A 25,459-nucleotide genomic window follows, 5' to 3' on the forward strand; every position below is an offset into this window, starting at 1 on the left:
TACAATCAATAACATCCCACCCACATAGATGTTCCATACACAGCCAAGAAATACTATCCCCAGTACAAATGATCTTTTTACCAGCAAAGACAGTATAGGCAGTACCATCCTTATAGACTGCCGCAGTATCAACAGACACAAGACCTCAGGTGCAAAACCCTCAGTAGAGAAACCATCAGAGGTGAAAAACCCCAGCTGAAAAAGAAAATGCAACCTCAGAATTTTTAAGTCAGAATTGGCTACAAAAACTGTTATAGAATGGGGGCAGGATATGTTTGTTTTTGGTTTTTTTTCTCAAGCCTTGTCCAACATCACAGCCGATTGATGGGTTCTCAACATAGCATCTCAGGGATACAAATAGGAATTGTCTCAGTTTCCTTCACTGCACCTAGTACCACAAACGAAGAAACCATCCCAAATTCACATCATTCATCAGGAAGTACAGACTCTGCTTCAACAAGGGGCAATTCGTGTCCTCCATGGGCCCCTCATTAACAAAGGGTACTACTTCCAGTACTTCCTAATCCCCCAAAAATCTGGAGGTCTCTGACCAATACTAGATCTCCATTCTCTCAACAAATCAATAAAAAGATGGAAATTCAAAATTACATCCTTGAAATCCATCCTATCCTTTCTCCAACCCAACGATTGGATGTGCTTTCTGTACCTGAAGGATGAATACATTCACATCCCCATTCACAATTTGTATTGGCGATACCTCTGTTTCCGGGTGGGAAATCAACATTACCAGCACAAAGTGCTCCCATTTGAACTCTCTTCTGCACTGAGAGTCTTCACAAAATGTCTGGCAGTTGTTGTGGCCCATTTATGAAAACAGGGAGTCAATATTTTCCCTTATCTCGATGATTGCTCATAGTGTCTCTGGATCCACAGTCTCTTCGTCAATATTTACTCCAGACAATCTGAATCCTGGAAGGTCTAGGGTTTATCATAAATTAGGAAAAATCTCACCTTGATCCCTGTCAGGTTCTCCAATTTATAGGAGCAAATATTCACACGCCATTATGCAGGGTGTTTCTCCCTGAGGACAGGGCGCAGACACTGTGTGCCCACTGCACAACGCTTCTTCATCAAACAGTTACGAATGTTTGCTGTGGCAGCGGAAATTCACATAGTCCCTTGAATTCATTTACACATGCGACGATTGCAATGGGACTCCCAAGTCCCAGTGGAATTGGTTCAAACAATCCATGTCAAAGAGAATTCGAATTGCAACCTCTGTGAAAAAGGATATAGCCTGGTGGCTAAGGCCCTCAATACTCACAAGGAGAGACCTTTTAGATAACCCAATCACCAATTAATTCTAACAATCGATGCCTCCAAGAAGGGCTAGGGAGCCCATCTTCTTCACCAAAAAACACAAGGCGTTTGGCACAGGAAAGAAGCTTAAATCACAATAAATCTTTTGGAGTTAAGGGCAATAAGAAACTCAGTCACCTTTGCCCCAATCCATTGGGGGAAATCTGTAATGATCCATATGGACAGTCAAGTAGCCATGTCTTATATAAACAAGGAAGGAGACTCCAGTTCCAGGACATTGTGCAAGAAAGTGGTACAGATAATGGAATGGGCAGAAAAGGATGCTTGAAGGAACATGTTCTAGCTTCTAGGTTTAGCAAACATGGAAGCAGACAAACTCAGAAGAACTTTTCACCCACTCGAATGTTCCCTACACCAGACAGTGGCGGACGACCTCTTCAACCACTGGGGAACACCATACATAGATATATTTGCATCAGAACACAACACAAAACTGATCAATTCCTGTTCAGTTCTTCCCAGTGACCATCGAATAGCACGGGGAAGCATTTCTGATCCCTTGGCAGAAGTGTATCACAGACGAAGCAAACATGATTCTCATTGTTCCAGCATGACTACGACAACAGTGGTATGCCTATCTGATACAACTCTCCACACAGACCCTGATAAGACTGGGTGACTGTTTTCGCATACTAACCCAGGAGAACGGAACCTTTGTTCATCTGATACATTCGTCCATACAACTAATGGCATGGAGGTTGAGTGGGAAGTTCTAAAACATCTCCAACTTCCACCTCATATCACGGATATCCTGATAGTGTCTAGAAAACCTTTTAAATGAAAAAGGTACTCTAACTGTTGCAGCCAGTGGGCTCTACATTCCTTTACTAGCTCCATGGCAGACTTACTACAGTACTTACATTCTCTTTCTACATCAGGCCTTTCAGTCACCTGATAAGAGTATACCTTTAGTACAATAGCAGTGAATCACACTTCAAAGCAGAGTAACACCATTTCATTCCATCCCCTCATATCACTTTTTATAAGGGGTTTATTATGCATCCACCCACCAGTAAGAAAACCTCATGTACAGTGGGATATAAATATTGTCTTGGCAAAGCTAATGGAAGCTCCGTTTAAGCATATGGAATCTGCTTCTTTAAAATACCTTATTTGGAAGGTGCTTTTCCTAGTCGCAGTCACCTCTACTAGGAGAATAAGTGAACTTCAAACATTAGTGAACTATTCTCCCTAGTTGCAGTTTCACCATGACTTGGTTTTATTGCATACTCAATCAACCTTCTTACCGAAGGTAGTATCAGCATTCCACTTGAATCAAGCTATCTCACTACCCATTTTCCTCCCGAAGCCTCATGCAAATAAAAAGGAAAAATTGTTTCACACGTTGCATTGCAAAGAACTCTCGCCTACTACCTGTCCAAGACTCAAACATTCAGGAAAACCTCACAGCTTTTCATCTCATTTAATCCCAATAACCCAGGGGAAGCAGTATCTAAAAGAACTCTATCCAACTGGATAACACAGTGCATTCATTTTTGCTACAGTGGTAACAGATGCAGTGACAGTGCACCAGGTATGGGCGACCGCAACCTTGTTAGCACAACTACATAATGTTCCAGTCCAGGACATCTGTAAAGCAACTACCTGGTCATCCATTCATTTCTTCACATCTCACTACTGTCTGGAATAGATCAGCAATCAGTGGCAGACAGTCCCTTGGGATCAGCAGTTTTGCATCACTTTCAAGGAACTTAACAGCTGTCCACCAAAGGCTCAGGTTGCTAGCGTAATATTTTTTGACAGAGACTAACTTGAAGCAGCCCTCAGCTTGGAACTCCCAGGACAGCATGGCTAAATAAGCCTGCTTACTGATGTAAAAAAGCAAGTTTGCTTACGTACACATTTTTTTTTCCGTAGAAAGCAGGATGATTTAGCCATGCTACCTCTCCCACCTCCCTGATCAGCTTTATCAAGAACTGAGGAGACTAGCACAGGATGTGTGGGAAGAGCCACACAGCTGCACAAGTGGAAAGCTCTGTAAGCTTGGAGAGACAGCTCCGCACTGCGATGCCAGATGACATCGCTCAGGACAATTTGGCTAAGTTATCCTGTTACCTACGGAAAACACCATTTATGGTAAGCACACTTGCTTTTATCTTATGTTAGAGCTTCAGGTTCTGTCTCTGTTTAAGGATGCTAGAAATGCTCAGTCCAGATTTTACCAGTTTGGATTGCTAGAACAGGTTTGGTTGAAGGTTGTTATATATGTGTCAGAAGTTATCTATGGCCTCCTCAATTTCATTTAATTCTTTTCATCTAATTCTTTTCATCTATTCAGATTTTTTCCATTACAAGATTACCGTGTAGTTTCTAAGATTTTGAAAATAAGTGCTGTATAAATCTTCCTTAAAGAGCTCTCTTGAGCTTCAGAATAGAGGATTCCTGATTTTGTAGTTAAAATTCCCTTGCTGGTCTATGGGATATTGCATTTATATCTATTTCTGCTTGGTCTGTATCCTGTGGGCAGGGGCAGATTGGCCTATCGGGGGATCGTGCATACCCCAGTGGACCAGTTGTCCTGATCATGTGGTAACTTCAGCTCCTGCTGTGATTGCTGCCGAACTCAATGCGGCCCGAGGGAAGTGTCGGCACAGCCCAGGGGAGGGCTTGTCCCAAGGAAAGGCCTACAGGCTCAGCAACAGGAAGCATCTGGCAGTTGCAGGGCTGCTTCCTCCCACTTCCCCCTCCGGCAGTAAATGAGCAGTGTTGGCTTGGCCAAAGCCCAGAAGAAAGGAGGACACCTGAGAGAAAGCACCAGCATGGGTATATGAAAGAGAGAGAGCCTGAATATGTGCATGAGAGAGAGTGCGCCTACATGCTTATATAAGACTACCTGCATGCGGCCATGAGAGAGAGAGCCTGCATGTGTGTGTTGGAGAGAGAGTGCTTGTGTGTGTGAAGGGGAGAGAGAAAGAGAGAATAAAGATTGTGTGGCCTTCACCCAAATCCACAACAATCTCTGGAAAATTAAAAGATGCCAGGTATTTATTTATTTAATGGTATGGAAAGCTGGAGATGTTTTAATTATTTATTATTTTAAATTTTGGGGTGTTTTGAAATATTTTATTGGTGTTTGGGAAATATTAGAACAAATTTATGTGACTTTTTAAATCATTGGGGACCCAATATTGAAAGATGGTTGTTTAAGTAACTTGGCCGGATATAATTTTATCCAGCTAAATTACACGGTATATTCAGCAACACGGCCTTGTCGCTGAATATACGCATATATATTTGTACTTAGTCATATCAGTTACAACAGTCTAATGTAGCTGGTCAACTTATGCGGCTAAGACAAAATATTGCTACTTAGTTGCATAAGTTATGCAGCTACGTCGCTCCACCTGCTGCACGCCCACAATTTATGCACTTAACGTTTTAACTATATGAGGGACTTTTGTGGCTAAGCAGCAGCTACTAAACGTAAGCGCATATTCAGTGGCCACTACTTAACCACATAAGTCCTACTTATCCAGCTAAGTAATGCTGAACGGGCTTTGATTATTGGGCCCCCTATGTTTGTCAGCTGCTTTGATATATTCATTCTTTTCATGGTTTTAATATTATGTATGATGTCTTCTACCTCTTGAATTTAATGCTTGATGTTTTGTGAGTTGTGATTGTTTTTGTTTGTTGCACTGCATAATACAGTCGAGCTTGTTGTGGTTATTAGAGCATGTTTGTGAGTGAAAGAGAACAAGTGAGCCAATGAGCATGTTTGAGCAAGAGGACTATTTAAGCCAATGGGACTGTGTGTGATTATAAATGAGAACCAGTGAGCATAGATTAAGCCCAACAGTGAGCATGTCTGTGAGAGAGCATGTACGAGAGACAGCATGTGATCTAGTGAGTATGTGTGAGAGAGTGTAAACGAGTTTGTGTGAGAATAAATGTGTGTTAGAGAGAAGAAAGTTGTGCATATCTCCCAATTTTTACTAATCATGACAATCTCAGGGTGACGGGAATCTAAAGTTCCCAGATTATGGAGAACAGTGGATTTATTTTAGCTTTCATTTTAATTATTGGGGGGTGTTTGCTGTATCTGCTATTTTGAAATATTTTATCGATGTTTGTTTTTTTAATTTCCCAATGTTATATGTTTGTAATCATTGGATGATCTTTTCATCAGTTGTTTTGAAATATTTTTCTTTATGAGTTTGGTTTTACTATTATGATTGATGCTTTATATTTCTTGATGTTATTTGATGTTTAGTGAGGAATATTTTTTTTTTCATTCCAATAAGTCTGGCTTGTTGTGGTTTCAAGTTCAGTTTTTATCTGCATGTTTCTATTTATACTTTATTATCTCTTCATTTCGTATTTGGTGAGGGTCTGTCTGTGTTCTACATGTATGAATAAGGTGAGGTATTCTGCTAAGCAGACTTGTGGTGTGGCCCCAACTGATTTGCGTGGACGGAATGGGGATCTAAAGCTTTGTTTACTCACTGTTGGTCTAGAGTATGCTCTATTTCTTAGTTATTTAGGAAGAATGTGACGTTTTATTTTGGAGATATTTGGGCTTAATTTTGCCGGATTTCAGAGTCTACTTGGCGTGTTGATGCATGAGCTGCAGAGAGAGTGCACAAGGGAGTAAGATACCCCTTGAGCCTGTTTTGAAAAAAAACTCCCGTGCTGTTATTTTCTTGCAATCCACTCCTGCTTGTGGGGTCTGACGTGTAGTTTTTCTTTAGGAAAGCATTGATCTGATTTTTTACTGTTGGGTTTTCTAAGGCTCTTTAATATTTTTCTTTACTTTATTGTGTCCATATGTTCTTCAGGGGAATTTTGGGGTTAGATACTGGTATTTGCTTTGATCTATTGATGTGCAGATCCATTTGTCTGTCTGATATGTAAAATTGAGGTTTGACAATCGGCAGTAATCTTTTTTTTATATTTAGGTCTATTATGGCATAATTAATAACACTGTGGCCTTATACTGAAGTCTACAGTGCCCAGAGAATCTCCCCTTTTTCTGCTAGGAATTCTATAGATTTGAGCCTCTTCCCATTTGTATTAATTTTGCTATCATAGTTGTTTTCTTTGCTTTTCCAAGACAGTAAAGATATCTTGCCCTTAAATATGTTCTTCAAATTTAGTTCCTTTACTTTAAGAATGATTTTACCATTTGTTTAGAAAATAGTAACTTCAGATTGAATGGTTGTAAAACTTTTTGAGCCAAAATCGGGAGAAACTGAAGAGCGTATATAGAGGGTACAGACTAAATGTGTTGTGGCATTAAAAGTAAATCTTTTAATATATTAACCCATAAATGTGTTTAATTTTTAAACTTGCATAATCAATTTTGCTAATTATTCACTAAGGCAGACTAGCCCACCCCCACCCTGTGTTTTTTATTCTTTATTACAGAAATTAATAGCTATTTGCAAGATTCTATCTAGATGTCTTAGTCATATTACAGGAAAATCTGGTTAGGCAATGTCATTGATTTCATTGATAGTATGATAAACCATCTCTCTGCTTTATCTGAAAAGGTGGAGGATATTTCAGCTAATGACAGAGAATAGTTTAATCTTATAAATACTAATGTGCATTAAACAATAATACAATATAATACAATGGAAAGGTGAACACTGTATAGGCAGAACTTAATTTTTTGGGGACCTAAACTTAACATGGGTGGGGCACTGTGGCCAGGTCCTAAACCCTTTTACTTTCTAGCAACATTCTGCGTCTCCTGCCTGTTAACCATCTTCCTGACTTCTATGTCCTTTGTCACTCTCCCTCTGTGGTTACGGTAACTTATTTTACTGTATATAAATGTTAATCTCTCAGGCTGCTGAAGAGCAATTATATAAATAGATTTCCATCCAGCCCAGGCATAGCTCTGGGATCAGGGACCGAAAAGCCCTTCCCATCTGATCACCCCCTCTTCACACATTCTTGCCTCTAGTTCAGACATGACACAAGTAATGCAAATCCCTTCAAGAAGAATTGACAATAAAGGCCGCAGCTTTATTAGTGTAACAATTAACATAACCATTAAAAACCTGTACCCCCAGCCATGGTCATGGACACTGGGGTTGTGCTCCCAAGTTTTTCCACCCACTGTGACAGCCAAGAAAGGCAGTGATCTTCACCAACTGGCGCCACCTCCCCCCCCCCCCCCCCCCTGCCTTGCTACCAAGCAAAGAGGCCACCTGTCTGGGCGTAACCATGCTCCTCCAATTATGCTGTAAAGGCATTCTCTTGGCAGCTGACAGCTGGCCCATTACTGTGATGAAACACTTGCACCACCCATCAGAGCTTGTAATCGGCTTGAGCACCTACCCTTGCTGCGATAATACAAACAATGACAAATTATAAGCTAGCTAACGTTGAATGCTGTCTATCAAGTGAAAACTGAACGTGTACAGCAGTGGTTCTCAACCCTGTCCTGGGGACCCCCCCCAGCCAGTCGGGTTTTCAGGATATCCACAATGAATATGCATGAGAGAAAATGTGCATGTTATGGAGGCAGTGCATGCAAATGTTCTCTCATGCATATTCATTGTGGATATCTTGAAAACCCGACTGGGTGAGGAGGTCCCCAGGACAGGGTTGAGAACCACTGGTGTACAGGAACATATAGAATCTATCTAATATCCACTGACTGGTATCCAGCACAGTTAAAGAACTTAAACCCCTACCCATGTTAACCTTTGTACAAAATGTTAAGCATAATATTCGAAAACATATGTGAGCCTTTTAATTCCAAACAGGGTAGGGAAGAGGAGGAGCAGCACGTCAAACCCTGAATTTAAAGGGTCCATGCCATTGTTAGCCTGTGCCCAGCGTCCTCTACCACCCACATCATCGGTGGTGTCCAGCGCTCCCGATGATGTCCCCAGCATTGCCACTAAAGTTTTGGTGGGCTAGAGCAGCAAGGGGGTGGAGCGGGAGACCCACAACTGCATGCATGTGGCCATGGGAGGAGGGGGCGCAGGGAAAGCCTACCCTGCCCCAGGTTAGTCACATGCTTCTGTGTACCACGGCCTGAGTATTTCCTGATCTTTGAAGGGGCTAAGAGGAAGGTGCATTCTTAATTACCTTCCAAAAGAAAACAAAGATTTTTGTCTCAAATGTTTATCTAGCCCAAAGACAGTAGTGTTTCCCATTCAAGTTAACCTCTTTTTAAAGCACAGGGGATCATGGGCTGGCAGTGATTCCAATTGCCTTCAGATTGACTTAACTCTTGTATCTTTAAGGGGCTGACTCAGATGGGACATAATTTTACTGCTAGGGTTGGAGGCCTGAGCCAAAAATGAAGGAGCACAGGCCCTCAAGGCCTACCTGTGACTATGCATCTATGTGAAAATACAAACATTTCATTTTAATGTATTGGTATTATTAAAAAGATAGACATTTATGAATAAAATTGCTACATACCAATTTATAGCAGTTGCTAGTTCTTTTTATGAGTGTCTCCTTCTACAATGTTCACATTTCATCAAATTGAGTAAAGGGATGTGAAGACTTAAATAGTCAAGACTTTTATAATTGCTTTTCATAAAGGAAGTGCAATGTATGTTGGCTAGATCTGTGAACCAAACTCCTACTTTAATGCATTTTGATTTGTATTTTTTAGGCAGTGGAATATGAAAAATATACAAGGATGTAAAAACGTTTACAAAGCACGTCATGTCATTCAGTTCATGATTTCTATGTCCAGTCCATGTCCACTTACTTTCCTGGATCTCTGTGTTCTGTGCTTATGCTGTATCAGTGGAGGCTATGCTAGGGTTCTGGTCTCCTAGGAACCTCTGTACAGGATATTTCTGGGTCATGGGTATGTGGTCCTGAATTGTTACAGTTTGGAGATTTTGCTCTGGATCCATTACATATTACATGAGGTTTTGTTGCTGTTTTTGTGATCCTCGCCAATTTTCCTGTTTGAGAAGAATTGCAACCTAGAGTTGCATTTTTTAGTTAATTGACGAATATTCTAATCTTCCATGCATTGAGTGGTATTTAGTGATGCAAGTGTTCATTTGTGTTTGATGCCCTGGTGGAAGGCAATGTGTGCATTTAGGTGTCTGAGAGCATCTAGTAATTGAGATTTGATATTTGGAACATGGCTGTTCTTCATATCCCTTCTTGGTAATAAACTGGAGATGATTACCTTTGCTGATGGTAATTGGTTTGTTGTAAAGGATACCAAGTCTTTTTGTTTTGAGGCATTTTTCCAGTTGGTTTAATCTATGTGTTCCTGTTGTCTGTATTTTGGATTATTGGATCTAGGATTTAGGGCAAAGCAAGTTGTGTTTTCTGTTTTGCTCATTTAATTTTCATTACCTTCTTTCCTAGGAATAAGTGCTTCTCATCCAGGTATCTATGTGAATCCATTAGCAATAATACATCAACATCTCAGTTTAGAATACTGCGCTTTCTTCTGTGATTTATGTCAGGTTTTTTCTAAGGCCTCAACTGTAATAAGACGTGAAAAAATTGTATGCTGTAATTAAGTGCATATTTTCTTTATTCGCATGCTATAAAAATACGGTAAGTGAAATCCTGATGCAGTGAGCTAATCGTATGCAAATCCAGAATTTAGGTAGAAAGGTACCTACACCTAAAAATGTGTGGGAAGAAATGAATAGCATGCATAAATTATACTTATAATCTCTCACAATTAATTCCCCTATGAAACGCAATTGACAAGCGACAAAATTAGGAGCATTTATCCTCCCAAACTCTTAATTCTCTGCAATTTGTCAAAGCTTATTCTAGGCCTCTTTCCCTGCCACACGAATTGAGCAAACATTGACTTTAGCATTGCCACGTCATTCTCAGTAAGCCAACAAGGATGCATTTGCAACCAATAGAGCAAACATTGATTTTAGCATTGCCACGTCATTCTGAGTAGCCAACAAAGAAGCATTTGCAACCAATAGAGCAGGTTGAGCAGAAAAATAATTTTGCGGAATCTACAAGAAGTAAAGAGAGTGGATGCCCTTCATGGGGCTCTGCTGAAACAAATGGTAATAGAACCTTCGAGGCAGGGTATGATTCTCGACCTGGTGCTCACAAATGGGGATATCTTTAATGTCCATGTAGGTGCCCATCTGAGCATCAGTGATCATCAGATGGTATGGTTTGATATCGCAAATAAGTTTACAGAGAAGTCACAGAAAGACCCGGATTTTGAATTTCAAAAATATGGACTTTATGAAAATGGGGATGTTCTTGGAGGAAGAACTAGAAGATTGGGAGAAAATGGATGATGTAGAACAACAGTGGGCCAAATTAAAAGAAGCTATTACAAAGGCAACAAATCTATATGTTAAAGTTAACAAAAGTAAGAGGAAAAAGAAATCAATCTGGTTCTCAAAGGAGGTGGCTGAAATAACACTAAAAAGAACAGCTTTCAAGAAGTATAAAGGATCCCAAAAAGAGGAACACAGGGAAGAATACCTGGGGAAACTAAGGGAGATAAAGAAAAAGATCAGGAAAGCCAAAGGTCAAGTGGAGGAAAGGAGTGCCAAAGAGGTAAAGTGAGGTGACAGATCATTTTTCAGATATATCGGAAAAAGAAGGGATGCCCGAAGTGGAATAGTAAAATTGAAAGGTGACAAGGAGCAATGTGTGGAGAGAGATGAAGAAATGTCAGTAATATTAAACAAATGCTTCAGTTCGGGGTTCACAAGAGAAAACCCTGGAGAACGACCATTGCTGGTTGAGAGGACCGAAGTTGGAGGTGGGATAGAAGAAGCTCTGTTTACAAAAGAGCTAGGAAAACTGAAAGTGGACAGGACCATGGGGCCCAGATGAGATACATCTCAGGATACTGAGGGAGTTCAGAGATGTTCTGGTGGGTCTGCTGAAAGATCTGTTCAATAGATCCCTGGAAACAGGAGTGATGTGGGATTGGTGAAGAGCAGTGGTGCTTCTGCTTCACAAGAGTGATAGCGGAAAGGAGACTGGAAACTGAAGACCTGTTAGCCTCACCTTGGTGGTAGGAAAATTAATGGAGACTCTACTGAAGGAAAGGATAGTGAACTATCTACAATCAAATGGGTTGCTGGTCCCGAGGCAGCATGGATTCACCTGTCAGACAAATTTGATTTTTTTTTTTGATTGGATGACTAGAGAACTGGATCTAGGAAGATCGCTAGATGTGATTTACTTGGATATCAGCAAAGCTTTTGATAGAAACCTGTGTAGGAGGCTCGTGAATAAAATGAGAAGCTTGGGACTCTGGGCCAAGGTAGTGGAGTGGAGTACAAAATGCTTGACTGACAGGAAACAGCATGTAATGGTAAATGGAACATACTGTGAAGAGAGAACCATGTTAAGTGGAGTGTCACAGGGATCAGTTTTGGTACTGTTACTGTTCAGTTTCTTTGTGAAAGACATTGTGGAAGGGATAGAAGGCAAAATTTGTCTATTCGCAGATTATACCTAAGATCTGCAACAGAGTGGACACGCCTGAAGGAGTAGAGAGAATGAAAAGTGATTAAGAAAGCTTGAAGAGTGGTTGAAGACATGGCAGCTGGGATTCAATGCCAAGAAGTGTAGAGTCCTGCATCTGGGGTACGGTAATCCAAAAGAGCTGTATGTGATGGGGATTGAAAGACTAATGTGCACGGACTGGGAGAGGGACTTTGGGGGTGATTGTTTCACTGCCTTCAGATTGTTGGACATTATGTGACAAGGCATTAGCTAAAGCCAGAAGAATGTTGGGCTGCACAGAGAGAAGAATAACCAGTAAGAAAAAAGTGATGATGCCCTTGTACAGATCCTTGGTGAGGTCTCACTTGGAATACTGTGAGTTCTGGAGACCATCTCAGAAAAAGGATAGAGACAGGACAGTGGTGATCCAGAGAAGGGCGACCAAAATGGTGTGGGTTCTGTACCAGAAGACTTTTGAGGAAAGGCTGAAGGTGGTGAAGACAAAAGCAATAAACAAATGCAGAAAGGCATGGGATAAACACTGTGGATCCCTAAAGGCTAGAGTTGGAAATTAAGAAAAGGGTAAATGGGAGGGGGGGAGGGTAACCAGCATAAAGCGGCAGTTGCTACCCCCTAAGGGGTACTACCCTTAACCAATTAGCTTACATGATTTTGGTGCAACTACAGCATCGCTCTCCACTTCGACAGCCGGGGGGGGGAGGATTGGAGAAAAGGGGAAATGGATTCAGATGACAACCAATGCTGGGCCCTGCCTTTTATGGTCTGATATACAGACATGATAGAAAAAAATGCAGGACTGCTTCTATGGTCAAGGCCAAAAGTAAAGCATGTTCAAGCAGTAGAATTGTATGAATTATCAGAAAGGTTGCTCCCTCTGTAAAAATGTTGCTAGCAGTAATTTTGTTGTGGGTTTGACAGTTGCTTGGTTTAATTTCTAATATTTCCCTTAATGTAAGGCTTGGAGTGACAGTTACTACCATAAGAAGTTTCCTAGGCAGACTGGATGGACCCTTTGGGTTTTTTTTTTCCTGCCATCATTACTGTGCTACTGTGTTACTAAATAGTGCACACCTAAGCATCATGGACACCAGCAATTCTTGGTATGACCACAATTGCATTTTGAACCTCTCCAGCAGATCCCCAAAATTAACTGAGTATAATGTAGATATATCAAAGGGAATCCATAATTCCAAATATTTGATTTTAATAGGGGACCATTTAGAAGGAAAACTATTTTGCCATTGATCTATTAAAGAAGAGCAAAAAGGCATAGTTTCTGACTTATCAAAGTTGATCTTTAACCCAAGAAAGGTTCAAAATCCACAAAACCTTGCAAAACAGGTTCCAAAGCATTCTTGGTGTCCATCCAAGAAAAGCAGGATGTCATCTGCAAATAAACTGAGTTTCATTAAACAATTATCCATGCGTATATCCCTTATACTCTCCATCTCTCTCAACTGCAAGAAGCTCCAGGGTCAACATAAATAAATAACAATGAGGACAAAGGACAGCCCTGCCATGTCTTATTTTGCAACTCAAACTCTCGAGACAGAGTACCATTTGCTAACAGTCGCACCTTTGGAGAAGCAAGCACAAGCTTTTTTTTATCCAATCCTCAAAAGAACCCTGAATTCCCTATTGAGTCAGCATCCAAAACATTTATGACCATATAACTTATCGGTATCTAAGCTCAACACCATACCAGAACCCTATCATAGCGGAGGATGACCCAATATTGCCAACAATTTGCGTACATTATTTACTCCATATCTACCCCAGTTTAATCTGACACCACTAACTTGGGAATCACCTTGCTCAAGCAAACTGCCAAAACAGCAGCAAGAAGTTTGGCATCAACATTAAGCAGAGATTGGCTGGTAGGCAGAAGGGTACCTTGCCTTTCTTAGGCAGCACAATTCTCACTGCTTGGGTTATATCTGAATTGTAAAACTCCATGTTCTAAAGCATAAAGGGAAATTTCTTTTAGTCATCTAAGATGTTGCACATTTATAAGAGCGCTCACCTCCTTTCTATGACAGCTGAGTAGAAGCTAAAGTTGGATGAGATGTCTCTGAATCATCTACTTCTCCTTAAGGCCATATATTTTATAAACTATTTTAAGTTTTCAAATTTGCAATAAAGTTGGGAAACTTGATAGATTTCTGCATCATCCCCTTCACTAAACATGCTTTCATAACAGAATTATGAAATAAACCAGATTATAGTATGCAGAGATGGACATAAATATGGACATAAAGATAGAGTAATGAGATGCTTCTTTAAGGGAATGTGATTTGCCTGAAGTAAAGGAGGAACACAAGCTGAATGCGTCTATTTCAGACATAGATGTTTTGGGCTATTGCTAACTTTAAGTTGGGAAAGTCACTGAGAGATGATGGGTCGAGCCCTGTATACAGGTTGAGCCCTGTATACATCTCTCTCTTTTCATAGCTCCCCCCTCGTACAATTGTATAACACTCAAATGTAAATTACTATTTTCGACCTCCCCTCCTGACATACATGCTATTTGTGCATAGTTAATCTGTTTGCTGTTTCTCCTTGTTTATTGTAAAGCCTGTTGTTTCGACATGTTTTCTTCCTCCCCCGCGTGAAATTCACGCTATTATTACATGGTTCGCCATTTGCTGTTAACAACTGTGTTCTCTGTAAAGCCTTTAGCTGTGTTATGTTATATGTAAACTGAGGTGATGTTCCAAACATGCCCCGGTATATAAAATACTTAAATAAAATAAATAAATTTGAATTGCTTATGCCATTGAAGAATATGTATAGATGTCTCTGCTTTTTTCTTTTTGTTTGTTTATTACATATGCCATGCCTTGCTGCTTCCCACAACAAAGTAGGAACGATATCTGGGGCTTTGTTAAATTGCATGTAATCAGACCAGGTTGGGTACAAAATTCAGTATCCAAAAAAAAGTTAGGATTCGTTCTCCATTCATATGTTCTAGCTGATTTATCCCCTAAAATCAGAATAAGAAAAACCAAAGCATGGACACAAATAATAATATTCCCAAGAGTAGTTGACTGTACTACAGGAAATAGATCTTCTGAATCAAGCAAATCAGTTGTAGAATAATTCTGATAAGAGTTTGGAAAAAAAAAAAGTATAGACAGTCCTCTAGAATGCAGTGGCCTCCAAATACCTGACACCCCCAATTCCTTTATTAGGCGTTTCACTTCCTTATCTGATCTATAGCAAGGAGTTTTGTGCCCCCAAAAAATGTGCCCACAAATTTACATAGAATTTGCATAGAGTTTCTTGTTATAATTGTTTGAAAATGAATAAAATACAAATTAAAAAAAAAAAGAATTTGCATAGAGAAGTGTGATAATCATGTTTAATGGACCCAAACCGTGGTTTATGCTTATAAAAATGGTTAATTAGGAGCACAAAACATGTTTGTCTGCAGAAAACATTTTTTAACATTAAAAACGGTTTCTAACTGTTGTATGCAAATGCAGAAATAAATGCCAAGTACAGCAACCTGACACTACAAACCTCTGTTTTAGTCCCATAGATTAACCCTAGTCCCTGAAGCTTTACTCTTCCCTCTTACCAAGAGTTAAATTTCCAACATTAAGAACACACGAGTAAAGCTTATGCATCTCCTCTGCACTGGGATCAACTAGTTAATGTCTTGTTTTAAATATTCTGGCTGCTATGGTTGCTCTGTTTTCTGCTCTTAAACTGCAACATCTTTCTGATATCGCACTCCTAAATGAGGTCTTGGGTAATCTGTTTTTAAGGCTTATGATCAATCTATATCTAGAGATTTTTTTTCTTAAGCATATATTGCTGTTCTCAGATATCTCTGTCTTTGTACCTCAGTCTTTGCCAATCCAAGGGGATGTTAGCTTTTACCTGGTATGAATAACAGACTGGCTGTATAGGAAACTCTCTCATATTTGCCAATGTATGGATGATAAATTAGGATGTTTGCTCAGTTTTGAATAGCTGCAACAAATATTTGGTATCCTTAATAGTAATTCTCTTTTTGCTTATTTTTAGCTTCACCACCACTTTTTTCTCATTGGCGCTATCTTCGGTTCAGATATTGAAGAAGACAAAATAGATGATATGGAGCAAATTGGTGGTGGTTGGAGGGAAATTCTATTTCACAGTGGTATTCATATTGTAAACAAGACTTTGATGTGGGATGCTTGAGCCTAGCATTGACAGATGGAACTGTTAGTGCTTAGGTTATGTTAGGAAAAGCTCATCAACTACCTGTGGATGTATGTTTTAAAGAGATGCAGTATAAAATTCTACATTACTGTTTTGTAGATATTTGGAGAAGGAAGATAGGACTCATGGAAACACATATGTCATAAGTGTAAAACTGAACAAAGGACAGTAATTTACTTATTCCTTTTATGTCACAAATTTTCAATTTTGGAGTGGGGTGTTAATAGACATGCAGGTTTGCACTAAGGTGAACCTTCCCTTTCGAGAAGAGGTCTTGCTCTTGGGGAATTTGTCATTGCTATTGGTTTCTTCTTTACTTTTGTCTTTGGGTTTCTGAGCTTTTATCAAGCTAGCCTAATTAGTAGCAAATAAGTGCATTTTGCACATGCGGGTGGAAGAGAATGGAGAAATCCATTAACTGCTATTAATCAAATTGACTTAGGGAATAGCCACTGCTATTAATTGCATCAGTAGCATGGAATCTTCTTGGTGTTTGAGTACTGGCCAGGTTCTTGGGGCCTGGTTTGGCCTCTATTGGAAACAGGATGCTGGGCTTGATGGACCCTTGGTCTGACCCAGCATGGCAATTTCTTATGTTCCTCTTGTTGCATTGAGGCAAAAGAAAATGCTGTCTTTAAGGCAAATTGAGCCAAAAGATATGCATTTTCTGGTACATAGGAACTGTATAGATGCTTGGGGGAGTATTTTTTTTTATTTACTGCCAGAAAGTAGTAAAGTTTCTCTTTGTGAAATTGGCTACGCTCCAGAGTAGGTTTAAAGCAGTAGATGTGGGCGACTATTCTGGCTCAGGATAGGGATGAGTAATCAAGGCTGTATGCGTGAGAGTGTGGGTAATGGCTGTGGGGATTTGGGGGATATTGTGAGGGGTGGAGAATGTATTGTAAACGATATGTCATGACTTAAACTTTTGTATAATGCTGAAGACGAATTATACATTGTTCTTAGTATGTAATTTTTGACATGTCTTATGTTTGTTGGTGTATTAGTTCAAAATGCTAATAAAAAAGGTTTTGAAAAATAAAAAAATAAACCTTGCTATACCGGGAGTACAGTTCTTTCCCCAAAAATGTGACAGAACCACATGCTGACATCAGTGCATTATCTATATCAGGCCTAAACTGGATTATTGCACCTTCCTTTGTGGGTCTACCAAGGATGATAATGTTTAAACTGCAATTAGTGCAAAACTCAGCTGCACGGTTGTTGACAAATATTTTCCCATTTCAAAGGATTAGTCCAGCTGTAAAGAACCTGTACTGGCTTCTTGCAAAACATCACTGCATGTTTAAAATATTAACTTGGGCCTGTATCATGTAGGGCAAATACCCACATTTATTTATTTATTTATTTATTTATTTATTTATATGCCGGTTTACAGCAAAAAGAAAACATGTTAAAATATTAAAATCACTTAAAAAAACAACCATTACAGGTTACATTAAAATTATTGATAACATAAAACCTAGTAAATAAAAATTTAAGACAATTCAAAATGTTTCATAGTAGGAAACAGCCTCATTCATTTGTATTATTTTCAATTCAATTCTCCTTACATTATCATATTTCTGATAGCTCACTCAATTTAGATTAATGCTCTCATAGGTCTGTTTGAACAGCCAGGTTTTCAGATGTTTCTTAAATCCCAGAAAATCTCTTTGCAGTCTTAATTCACAAGGTAGAGAGTTCCTGCAGTTGATATGGCTTGTTCCCTTACCTCACTTAAGTGTGCGGTTCTTACAGATGGAATATTTAGGAGACCTGTGTTCGCAGATCTTAAGCTTTGTTGTGGACTATAAAGGTGCAAAGAGGTGTTTAACCATTCTGTTTTTTTCGTTATTGATCGCTTTATGTAATTAGCATAGTACTTTGAATTGTATTCTAAATTTTACAGGTAACCAAAGAACAGCTACGAGTACTGGAGTAATATGATCATATCTTTTTGTTGCCCATCAAGGCCCTGGCTGTGGCACTTTGCAATAACTAATGGTCTTACTGTGTTTGCAGGCAAACCAAATAAAAGAGCATTACACTAATCTAGATCGGAAAATATCATTGGAGTACTGAATGAAAATCTTCATAATTAAGTAGAGGATTCAGGTGCTTAAAATATGTAGTTTATTAAAGCCCGCTCTTATTTTGTCACTGATATGCTTCTTCATATTGAGATCGCCATCAATTATTATACCCAGAGCATGTGCATGGCTGGTAAACTTTATTTGCATGGATTCTGTTTTTAAATAAATAGGCGCTTTTGATAGTAATTTTCTGTTTAACAGTATAATGTGTTTTTTAATTATTTAAAACCAATTTCATATGAACTAGTAATTGTTGTATTGTAGATATATACATGTCTACCGGCTTCAAAGTATGTTTTTATGACATTTTCAATCAGAACTAGAAATTGCACATTTGCGTATATATAATAATTAATGCCTAATCCTGAAAGGAGTTTGCATAATGGCAACATATAGATGTTAAAAAGGGTCACAAATAAGGATAACATAGAAACATAGAAATGACGGCAGAAGAAGACCAAACGGCCCATCCAGTCTGCCCAGCAAGCTTCACACATTTTTTCTCTCATACTTATCTGTTTCTCTTAGCTCTTGGTTCTATTTACCTTCCTCCCCCACCATTGAAATATCTAGCTTGATTAGTTAGGGGTAGTAGGGGTAGGAACCGCCGCAATAAGCAAGCTACACCCATGCTTATTTGTTTTACCCAGACTATGTTATACAGTCCTTATTGGTTGTTTTTCTTCTCCCCTGCTGTTGAAGCAGGGAGCTATGCTGGAAATGCGTGATGTATCAGTCTTCTCCCATGCCGTTGAAGCAGAGAGTCATGCTGGATATGCATCGAAAGTGAAGTATCAGACACATTTGGTTGGGGTAGTAACCGCCGTAACAAGCCAGCTACTCCCCTCTTTGTGAGTGTAAATCCATTTTTCCACATTTCCTCTTGCTGTTGAAGCTTAGAGCGATGTTGGAGTCACAGTAAGCATGTGTATGTTTATTGAATAAGGGTATTGTCTCCAGGCAGTAGCTGTCATTCTGGTGAGTCACCCACTCTTCATTGGCGGCCTCTTGACTTTATGGATCCACAGTGTTTATCCCACGCCCCTTTGAAGTCCTTCACAGTTCTGGTCTTCACCACATCCTCCGGAAGGGCATTCCAGGCATCCACCACCCTCTCCGTGAAGAAATACTTCCTGACATTGGTTCTGAATCTTCCTCCCTGGAGCTTCAAATCGTGACCCCTGGTTCTGCTGATTTTTTTCCTACGGAACAGGTTTGTCGTTGTCTTTGGATCATTAAAACCTTTCAAGTATCTGAAAGTCTGTATCATATCACCTCTGCTCCTCCTTTCCTCCAGGGTGTACATATTTAGATTCTTCAATCTCTCCTCGTACGTCATGCGATGAAGATCCTCCACCTTCCTGGTCGCCCTTCTCTGTACCGCTTCCATCTTGTCTTTGTCTTTTTGTAGATACGGTCTCCAGAACTGAACACAGTACTCCAGGTGAGGCCTCACCAAGGACCTGTACAAGGGAATAATCACTTCCCTTTTCTTACTCGATATTCCTCTCTCTATGCAGCCGAGCATTCTTCTGCCTTTTGCTATCGCCTTGTCGCATTGTTTCGCAGACTTCATATCGTTAGACACTATCACCCCAAGGTCCCTCTCCTGCTCCGTGCACATCAGCTTTTCCCCCCCCATCGAATACAGTTCATTCGGATTTCCACTCCCCATATGCATGACTTTGCACTTCTTGGCATTGAATCTGAGCTGCTATATCTTCGACCACTCTTCCAGTTTCCTTAGATCCCGTCTCATTCACTCCACTCCTTCCGGCGTGTCCACTCTGTTGCTGATCTTCGTGTCATCCGCAAAAAGACAAACCTTACCTTCTATCCCGTCCGCAATGTCGCTCACAAAGATATTGAACAGGACCGGTCCCAACACCGATCCTTGCGGTACACCACTTAAAACCGCTCTCTCTTCAGAGAAGGTTCCATTTACCATCACACATTGTCTTCTGTCTGTCAGCCAATTTGCAATCCAGGTCACCACCTCGGCCCTCACTCCTAAGCTTCTGGTTTTATTCACCAGTCTCCTGTGCGGAACCGTATCAAAAGCTTTGCTGAAATCCAAGTATATGATATCAAGCGCTCTTCCTCGATCCAATTCCTTGGTTACCCAGTCAAAAAAGTTAATCAGATTTGTCTGACAGGATCTTCCCCTGGTGAATCCATGTTGCCTCTGGTCCATCAATTCTCCGGACTGTAGATAGTTCACTATTCTCTCTTTTAGCAATGACTCCATTACTTTTCCCACCACCGAAGTGAGGCTAACCGGTCTGTTGTTGCCAGCCTCCTCCCTGTTCCCACTCTTGTGAAGCGGGACCACCACCGCTCTTCTCCAATCACTTGGCACCACTCCCGTTTCTAGGGATCTATTGTTGTACCCCTAAATCCATGTCAGTTTTTGTGATAGGGAATTACCGATCTTTACCTGAAAGGAACCATCCTTTAAATATGGTGTAAACCATTGTTTATTTATTTATTTAACAGTTTTTCTATACCGACATTAAAATACACATCATGTCGGTTTACATTATAACAGCAGGTAGAAAATACATAGAACAGGGATGTGGGGGTGGATAACCAGCAAAAACAAGAGTAGAGAGGGCTCTAACGGGGAGCCCGAGGCAATAGTTAAAATTAGATAAAAATAGGGGCAGGGTAAGAGGAGCTATTTACATTGGAGGGTTTTACCACTAAGTCTAATTTCAGATAACCTATGGATCATAATATGATCCACAGTGTCGAATATGGCAGACAGATCAAGTAAGATTAGTAAATATGATTGGCCTGCATCAAAACCTCTCAAGACTGTATCTGTTAATGCTAATAATAAAGATTGCATATTGAAATTATTTCTAAAACCGAATTGGGTTGGGAATAGAATGTTGTTCACTTAAAGATGTTCAACCAGTTGTGCTTCTACTACTTTTTCGATTCTTTGCTATTAATAGTAAATTTTAAATTGGTCTAAAATCATTTAAAATAATGTCAGCATTTTTACTTTTTAGGATCGGTCTTATGGATGCACATTTTAATAGCAGTGGCATTTCACCCTGTGTGTGTGATAAATTCACTATATTGGAAATACAAGTAGAAATCATATTTGTAATTGTCTTTAATTTTTTATGGGAATTACATCTAATAGATGGTTTTTCTGGATTCATGTTTTTTTATAATTCAATTTCTAAAGTGGATGTGTTCTGAAAGGATGTCCAAGGGGTCGTATCATGGGGCTGTAATGTTATATTCTGATTTGGAGATGTAGTTAAACTGTTAATTTTTTTATTTTCTTCTTAAAGAAAATTGCAAAATAAGTGAAATTATTTGTTGATATCCCAAGATCCACTATTTGAACTTCTGGATTGGATTTTGTCAAGTTGTTTTGTACTATAGAGAACAAAATCTTTAGGTTAAATTTCAAGTCATGGATTTTGTTGGCATAGTATTCTTTTTGTGTTATTTATTAAAGTTCTATGCTTGGACAGGAGGGCCCTATATACTCCCAGTATCTGATGGGAAGGATTTTTTTGCCATAGTCTTTCTTTCTTTCTGAGCAGTCTTTTAAATGCTCTTACCTCATGGGTATACCATGGAGTATTTGTCCTTTTTCCATTCATGTTCTTGCTGATAACAGGAGTAAGTTCGTCTGCAATCGTAGTAACATCTATCCAAGATTTTGTTGCTGCTTCAAAATTATCGTAGGACATATTACTAAGGGCTCCTGATAGCCTCTTTACTAAGCCTTCGGTTTTTATGGGCTTACGACATTAAAAATGTTTGTTTGTTTTTTTTTTATTTAATATTTATCCAGTTTTAAACATAACATTACAAGAATATTCTTGATTAAGAAAAAGCATTTAGTACAGAAAAATAAATTTAAATTAACAATAATACTACAAGGCAATTCTAACCAATGTACTTTATAATCCTCAATTATAAGGAGTCAGTTTTAGGCAAAAAGTCAATATTTCAATTATCCATAATAAATAGATTAATACATACATCAACGTACTATTATACTTTAATAGGGCTCACTGTTTTTATGATATCTGTTGAATCTCCAACTTCAGAACCCACCACTTTTGTTTTATCGCTCAAAAAAATTAATAATTGGGAGGGGGCATAAAACACAAAAGAATTACCCTTCTATCCTATACAACATTTACATGGGTGTTTAAGATAGAAGGTTGCCCCTATTTGGAGAACCTTCGCCTTAAATGAAAGAAATTGTCGTCTCCTTTTTTGTGTTAATTTGGAAAAATCTGGGTATACTCTTATAGATAATGTCAAAAATTTCTCCATTCTATGTTTAAAGAAAAGTTGAAATACCCAATCTCGATCTGTCTCAAAAACAAATGTGGTTAGTAATGTGGCACTCTGCACCAAATCACTATCGGATGTTTCCAACATCATGGATACATCCAGATTAGTTTCTAACTCATCCATAACCTGTGCTCCTTCTTGATCTTCATGCTGCTCTCTCTTTTTGTACATTGGAATGTAATAAACCTTAACTAACAGTGGTATTGTATTTTCTGGTATTTTAAAAATTTAAAGTAAATCTCTCTTGAACATTTCTTTAGGTGATTATATGTGATAACATCGGAAAATTAACAAATCGAAGATTTCTCTTTCTATTAACATTTCTAAATTCTCCAATTTTGTCTGTAATACTTGATTTTCTCTTATCATTGTGTCTTGTATCGATTTTGAACTATCTAAATCTTCCCTAATTTTCTCTAGATCTTTTAATTCCTTATCTTTTTCTTATCTCCATATTAAACATTTTTTCTTGTAAATTATTTACTTTTTCTACAATTGGGTTAACTTGGGCTACAACAGAATTTTGCAAACTCACTATAGCATCCGTTATTACATCCAATGTAGCAATTTTAGGTTTAATTATTTGTGGCACTAATATTTTAGGCAAATAAGCAGAGTCATCCAACTTTATTGATTCCTGGTGTGATCCTCCTTGTACCAGTTTCAATGAGGTGGTCTGTCCTTCTAGGACTTCGTCCGGTTTACTATCTCAGATAATTCCAGACATTTTGGGCCCGCTTGGGAAGGCTCTGTTTCTGCGACTTCCGCAAGCAGTCCTCCCCCCATCATGCCTTGGGCTCTGGATATAGCTGGATTAACAGGTGGTTCCCTTTGGATCGGGGATCGAGATAAAGAAAGGTCTGCTGGGGAGACCTCAAAAGCTACTTCAGGGGGCCTCTCCATCTGTGCCACATCCGATCGAGGTGTACGTTGCACATGGGTGTCCATAGGGCCTTTTATAGAAGAACCAGGAGTAGAAGCGGGATCCACTCTTTCCTTGGCTCTTCTTTTTCTGGCAGAATGGGGCATAACTAATCAAATCAAGTCAGGTCCATCCAGACACTCACGTTATGTAATATAAAAGTCTTGACTCCTTATCGGAGGAGATGGAGTAATGTAGAGGGTTTACTTACAATTGCTGAAGGAGATATGGCTCTGTCCAAATCCTCCAAATCCAAACAAAGCCGAACTAAGCCACACGCCCCTTGGGAACGCACGGCTTAGGACACGTGCCGGTGGCGACCAAGCACCACTGTTGGCCGATTTTTATGGGCCTCAGCGTCTCGCATCAATGATGTCACTGGTGGGCGGGGCTGACCGTCGTCGGGGCCAGGGACCCTCACCACGATAGCCTCGGGGCCGGGCAAACCCTCACCTCCTCAGGAAACAGTTCCAGGTAGGAGCCCTCCCTCTCTCCTTCTCCTCAGTTTTGTTTTGTTTTTTTGTTCTCTTTATAGGGAGGTGATTTATATTGTGTGATAGTGTAACATGAATTAATTTATGATCAGATCAGGGAATCAATTTAGTAACAGTTTTAGTTACATTGATTATATCATTGCTTACGAAGACTAGGTTGAGCATATGTCCTGCTCTGAGCTGGCTCGCTTATAATCTGATCCCAACCTAATGCTGCGAGAGTATCAAGAAAGGTCTCAATGCGGCCGAGCATGGTATTGTGTCAACGTGAAGATTAAAACCATCTAATATAAAAGTGGGAACATTATGTTGTTTGCCAATAATTCAGTGAGTGGTGAGCTTTTATGTTCCATAACTGAAGGTGGTTAGCTTTGCATAGACTTGCTTCAAAAGGGGGTACAGTAGATATTTGAATTTGTTTCAGGGTTAGATCTTTTTTTTTTTTTTTTTTTTTTTTGCAATAACCATCAGGCCTCCGTCTTTCTTTTCTTTTCTTGGTACTGAAAGGACATTATATGAGTGGTTTGTAATTTGATTCATTAAAACTAAATCCAATCCTTTTAACCTTGTTTCTGTAATACAACAAATGGTGAATATTCATCTAATCATTAATCAACGGTATTTTTTGTTAGATATTGTGCATTAATCAGAAGCATAGATAACATACACAAGATAACAAAAATGCTCTGATTTGGTGGAATTTGAACAATATTTGAACATACATATTTGTTGAGACTAGTTAGATTCCAGTCAACAAAAATCCAAGCTCATTAGGGATCAGAATTACTGTATACCTTGTTTGTTTCCCTTATGATTTTTATGCTGACATGTACTAATTCACAATGAATGATAGGCACATGGGACATAGTTAATTTTATTTATTTATTTAAAAATATGTTTAGCTTGCTCTTTACACCATTCAAGGCAGAGTATAGAGTAACACACATAATTAATGCCAAAACTTAGACTACAAAACAAATCATTCCCATGAACCTCTAAACCGGCCGACACTCAAAGCTTCCCTGCATTAGTAAGTGATATAATAGGTGTAATAATAGACAAGCTCAACCATAATGATGACCCAAAAGCTTGCTTAGAGAAAAAGGACTTTAATCATCTCTTAAATGTTTGAGTACAGTCAATATCTCTTAGCTCATTCGGAAGCAAGTTCCATAATGTTGATCCAGTCACTGCAAGCATTTATGTATGAGTTTCATCTAGCCATACTACTCGAGGTAAAGGGATATCCAAAAGGTTACGCCTTGCAAATTGTAACACTCAGGGGGCAGAGGTTATAGACCTTCAATGCAGCATGTATGCATGTTATCCGTTCACTGTTAAGAGAATTATGAATCAACATTGCCAGCTTAAATTTTATTTTCCAATATATTTAACAATGCAGGAAGAATAAAACTGGGGTAATATGATCTCTCTGTCTCTTTCCAGTAAGAATGCTCACCGCTGCATTTTGAACCACCTGCAGAGGTCTAAGTAAGTTCGCAAGTAGCCCAGTATGCACAGAGTTACAGTAATCCAGGCCTTTTAACACCAGGGCCTATAGGATTGTACGAAAATCCTGATGACTGAGGTAGTTTCAACTTTCATAACATCCATAATTTCAGGTATGATGATCT

General features: G+C 39.2%; 1 protein-coding gene across 12 annotated transcripts in view; it reads left to right on the forward strand.

Moving 5' to 3' along the window:
- CPEB3 (cytoplasmic polyadenylation element binding protein 3) overlaps positions 1-25,459 on the forward strand; it is a 436,394-nt gene that overhangs the window by 17,855 nt on the left and 393,080 nt on the right. For 9 of the 12 annotated variants that reach the window (XM_029609923.1, XM_029609924.1, XM_029609935.1 and 6 more), the window contains exon 1: positions 25,315-25,447. The exons of 2 other annotated variants lie outside the window; for them this stretch is intronic. In XM_029609923.1, coding sequence (XP_029465783.1) covers positions 25,405-25,447 — 43 coding nt within the window. In that variant the 5' untranslated portion in view covers positions 25,315-25,404. Of the gene's footprint in view, positions 1-25,271; positions 25,448-25,459 lie in introns of those variants that run through there. One more of the 12 variants, XM_029609929.1, reaches the window with a different exon arrangement.

Source organism: Rhinatrema bivittatum, chromosome 7, assembly GCF_901001135.1.
Source record: "Rhinatrema bivittatum chromosome 7, aRhiBiv1.1, whole genome shotgun sequence".
Lineage (NCBI taxonomy): Eukaryota > Metazoa > Chordata > Amphibia > Gymnophiona > Rhinatrematidae > Rhinatrema > Rhinatrema bivittatum.